Genomic DNA, 4,785 nt, shown 5'->3' on the forward strand with positions numbered 1-4,785 from the left:
TCCCACCACCCCAGGCTGCTTCCAGCCCGATACCCAGGAGCCAGAGGCCCCACTCTGTGCAGAGCTGGGGGTGGCCCCAGAGTCCTGACTGGCTTGGGGAGCACCTCTGCCCCAGGGGTAGGTGCCAGGACCACAGGGTGTACGGGCTGTGGGTGGTGTGGGTGCAGTTGTGCCGGGCAGGCTGACGGGAGAGCTGCCCTGAGGCTGTCACTGCCAGCCTGGGCGAGTGGCACAGCACAGGCCCCCACTCAGGAGCCCAGACCCTGGGCTGGCGCCAGCTCTGCTGCTAACCACCCCTATGTGTTATCTGGGGCAGATCAGGTGCCCAGCACCTCAGGGCAGGGAAAAAGTGGCCTCTGAGCCCTTCAGGACGCCTAGGCAAAGCAGAGCCCAGGCTTTTCCTGAGTCCTTTCAGCTACAGCTCAGCTTCCAGCCTGCCAAAGGGTCGGAAACATCTTCTGGGCCAGCTAGTGCAATGGGGGTGCTGAATGGTCATGAGACATGGGCTTGTGGCCACCCCCTCTTCCAGAACCTCAGCAGAGATGAGTACCCTGGGCCCCCAAACCAGGGGGCTGAGGCCTAATGGGGTCAAGGCAGTACAGTGGCACACCCACTAGCAGCTGCTACTCTTGCAGGCCCTGCCCAGCCTCTCAGAGGGCGGAGCTGCAGCTGTCACAGGAACCTGGGGCTCCCGAGAAAGCACGGAGGTCAGGGCAGGAGCTCTTGGATCTGGCAGTAGGGGCTTTTCAGGTTTAACTGCAAACCAAGGGCTTTGAGAAGCGACCAACTGAACGGGAGAAGGTATTTGCAAACAATGCCTCTGATAAGGAGCTATTGGGTTGTCAGAAAAGTCAAGAAGCATTTTTGCGACAATGCAAAACAGAAAAACAGAAAAAATACGTCATGACTTTTCTGACAACCCAATAATACCCAAAATATATAAGGAACTCATACAATTCAACAACAAAGAGACAAACAATCCAATTAAAAAATGGGCAGAGGACACGAACACAAACNCCGCCTGGTCTCACTGAGGGAGCAGGGGACGCCCTCAGGCCTGTCCACCTGGCTGCCAACACACCGGGGACCACGGCCTCTGGGAGGGGATTGGAGGGGAGGCGCGGGCACACGGGGCATGCCCAGGGCGGGCAGGAGGGAGCGGGCTGGAAGCAGCCTGGCACCCCCGTCGCCTCCCTACCTGGCAGCCACATGGTATTAGCAGGTGTGGAAAGCGCTGTGCGGGCACCCGGAGACCCAGAGGTGGGCACTGCCAGATATAGTCATTTTCTCAGCTTGAGGGGGTGTCCCCAGGGCTCTGACCCTGGCACCCTAACCATTCCCGTGCTGCAGGCACTGATTGTGTTCCTCTCTTAGCATCACGTCATCAGAATAATCCGGGGTCCAGCCAGCTTCCTGGCTGCCCTGTGTCATGACAGAGGGTCTTGGGAAAAACAGCCGCTGCCTGTTGTCCATTCCGCGTGTGTGTCGGCTGCTTCTGGCCTGTCCCGACTTACTCTGTCATGGCCGCACCCCTGTGCCTGAGGCCTTAGTGACCTCCCACCCCCATGAGCCTGCAGTCCATGTCGTCCTCAGGAACCCCCAGTTCCACAGGGGCCACCACCCCCATGTCGTCAGAGCCCCGTGGGCCAGTCCCGGCAGACAGTTGTTAGCTGCCGCTCGTGTGTCCCGCCCTGACAGGGCCCATGAGGGCGCTCTGGGTCAGTGTCAGCTCAGGACCTGTGTGCCCACCGGTCTTCGAGTGTCTAACGTCCCTGTCCCTCTCCCAGTGCAGAGCTGTAGCTGGGCAGGGTTGGGGGCTTCTGGGGGCTCCTTGTCCTGCACCCTTGCAGTGCGGGCGGGTCTTTATTCTTGGGGCTCGGCCCTTTAGTCAGTGGGTCCCGGACCTGCCTATCTCTGCCCTCCAGCCAGAGCTTCTGTGTGAGTGACCGGAGGCCTCCAGCCAGCTGCCTGTCACCCTTGCAGCCCTCTGTCCATGCACCTCAGACCGGCGGGACGCAGGGCCCACTGGCCCCCACACTTCCCCAGCAACTCCTTCTGACTCAACACTGGGACAAATTTATCCATCAGACAGGACAAGACCACCACCTGTGCCAGGGGCTGCCATCCCCTGCCACCAGAGACAGTCCTTGTGGCCAGTGGGCAGTGAGTCACCCAGCTCCAAACCCCAAACCCCAAGGCATCAACCCTCTTCCAGGACTGAGGCTGGGTTCTCCAGAGCAGACACTGGAACGAGTCGAGTCGGGTGAAAGCCGTTTATAAAGGAAGGGGGAGGAGCCTGCCTCAGTGCTGCTGCCACAGCCCGGCCACCCTGCCAGCGAGCCTGGAGTGTCCAGCTCCCACAGGGGCTCAAACGCTGGTGTTTACACCCACCCGGCTCAGGCTCCCGGGCAGGCTGGCCAAAGGAGCTGGCCGCAGGAGGCGGGGCAGACCTTCCCGCAGGGCCCAGAGGCCCGGCTTTGCCCCCACCCCCACTCCAGGTCACCCCGTCCAGCAGTTAGTCAGCCGCCCCGCCCCCTCCCTCTCAGCAGTGTCCATTTGGATGAAAACGGNGGTCAGTGAGGGGAAACCTAGAGGGGAGCCAGTGCTGAGGGACAGTGTCTCGGAGAAGGCAGGTTCTCCCCGGGGCTGCTGGGACTCTGCCTGCAGAGGTTGGAGAGGGACGGGGCCGCAGGAGGAGCCCGGGCTCTGAGGTAGGACGGGCAGGGCAGGTGGCTTCTGACGAAGCGGGAGGCGCCGGGCGTGGACGCTTCGAGACGAGCTGGAGCACAGCGATGGAGCATAGCGAAGGCGGCTGCGGTGTGGGAAACAGCCCCAGAGAAGCAGCAGGCTATCCGGCAGCGTAGCGGGCCCCTTCGAGGTTTACCGCCATGCGTTTAACGTGAAACCATTTTCTGGGTGAACATTTCACTGCTTCGAGAAGGGGGATGGTAGGATTTATCCAGGTTTGGGAGTTTTGCCCATTAAGGAAGGTGGACAGAGACAGGGACCCCATAAGGATGGAGTGACGTTAGCTGATGCATAACGTCTGCCAGCAGCCACTTCTCCTCCCTGTCGGGCAGTCGGATGAGTGGAAGGGCTCCTCCCAGCCGGTCACCTCGACCCTCTGTTCTGCCTTTTAAAGACTCGCCATCAGGCGTGATGTAACTCTGGACAATTTCTTCTTTTTCAGGAAATTTGTGCCACACCTCGGATGTTTCCAGATAACCCCCAGGAAGGGCAGGTGAAGCAAGGGCTGCTGGGGGACTGCTGGTTCCTGTGCGCCTGCGCCGCCCTGCAGAAGAGTCGGCACCTCCTGGAGCAGGTGTCTGCAACAGCGCGGTTTCCCTCCCGCGCTCACCTTCCTGCCTGCCGTGCATAGGAAGGAAGTGGGGGGGAGGGGGCAGCTGAACCTCTTGTTCCATGAGGCTCTGCTGTGGCTGCTAGTGGGGGCCGCGGGGAGTGACAGCTCTGCTGTCAGGACACAGGCTCCGAGGCACAGACGCAGTGTCCCTCTCTCCTGCAGGGGTCCCGCGGGGTGCTTTCTCTCCTGCTCTGTCATCTCTTGAGCCCTGGGGGCTCATGTACTCAGAACCACGCGTGTGGAATACAAAGCCAGACATGCCAGCCCGATAGGAAAGGGCTAGCCGAGGGAGCCTGTGCCCTTAGCGGGGGGCAAGCTTCCTTAGCTAGCTGGTTTTTTTAGTTTGACTATAAATTGGTAAAAGATGGTCCAGAGTGTCCATGATGCCGGGTGGGCCCCACAGGAGCAGAAGGCCCGCTCACTTCTTCCCCGGAGTGCTCACGGCTTTCTGCTGAGTGTTGCCAATGAATGCAGCAGCGTGCGTGGATGGTGGATAGTGGTCGTCCCATTCAGAGCCCTCCCTGTCCCAGGCCCCGAGCTGTGCACAGCACGTCACTGGCTTTCATTCCCACAGGCCCGACCAGCTTTGACCCTTTTTTACAAATGAGGGCACTAGAACCATTGTCACCGTTTTTCCGGCTACAGAGTGGCAGAGCGAGGACCAAACAAGTCCCTAGGTGCAAAGCCCGCACTGCCTCTCAGGCCAGAACACCACAGCCGGCAGTGACCACGTGCCTGGGTGCTGGCAGAGGTCCTGAGCTCCAGGCTCCTGCAGGGGGTTGCTGTGCCCATGGCAAGTGCCCGTGGCGGCCTGCCGTCTACAGTCAGCTCTGTCCATACTTGGGTCTCGTGCTTGTAAAAGTCACATGTGTTTTGGATTCAGGCCCGGTGCTTGTTTGGACAGTGGGACATAATGGTAGACTTGAAACTTTTAGAGACACTTGGCTTTCTCATTGTGGCCTTGAAATATATTATTGAAAGGTCTGCTATTTCCTGTCTAGTGACTGGTTTTCCGCGAGCACTGGCAGCTCCGTGTGGAGCGAGGTTGAGTTGTTTGCAGAACTGTAGGGGACAGTGGGAGAATGGAGTTGTGGTCACACCCTGGTTAAGACTCTTGGGAAGCGCTGTGCTGTTTGTGTCTCATGGTTTCCGTTTGCCTCTCCCTGTGCACGGTAGGTCATTCCTCCCGGACAGCCGAGCTGGCTCGACCAGACGTACCGTGGCTCCTTCACCTGTCGAGTTTGGCAGTTTGGACGCTGGGTGGAGGTGACCATAGATGACCGTCTGCCTTGTCTTGCAGGGAGACTCTGCTTCTCCCGGTGCCAGAGAGAGGATGTGTTCTGGCTTCCGTTACTGGAGAAAGTCTATGCCAAGTACGCATGCTGGAGGCTGGTGGGGCCGGGCCAGGGCGACTGGGCCACAGC

The 4,785-nt window shown here is 59.8% G+C and overlaps 1 protein-coding gene across 1 annotated transcript in view; it reads left to right on the top strand.

The window, feature by feature from the left end:
- Positions 1-3,172: 3,172 nt before the first annotated feature.
- Positions 3,173-4,785, top strand: part of CAPN10 (calpain 10) — a gene marked incomplete at its 5' end in the record, with an annotated part of 12,270 nt that continues 10,657 nt past the window's right edge. The window contains 2 exons of the mRNA XM_019628401.1: positions 3,173-3,322; positions 4,538-4,783. Of these exons, the coding sequence (XP_019483946.1) occupies positions 3,173-3,322; positions 4,538-4,783 (396 nt within the window). The remainder of the gene's footprint in view (positions 3,323-4,537; positions 4,784-4,785) is intronic.

The sequence above is a fragment of the Hipposideros armiger genome, unplaced genomic scaffold (assembly GCF_001890085.2).
Source record: "Hipposideros armiger isolate ML-2016 unplaced genomic scaffold, ASM189008v1 scaffold_17, whole genome shotgun sequence".
NCBI lineage: Eukaryota > Metazoa > Chordata > Mammalia > Chiroptera > Hipposideridae > Hipposideros > Hipposideros armiger.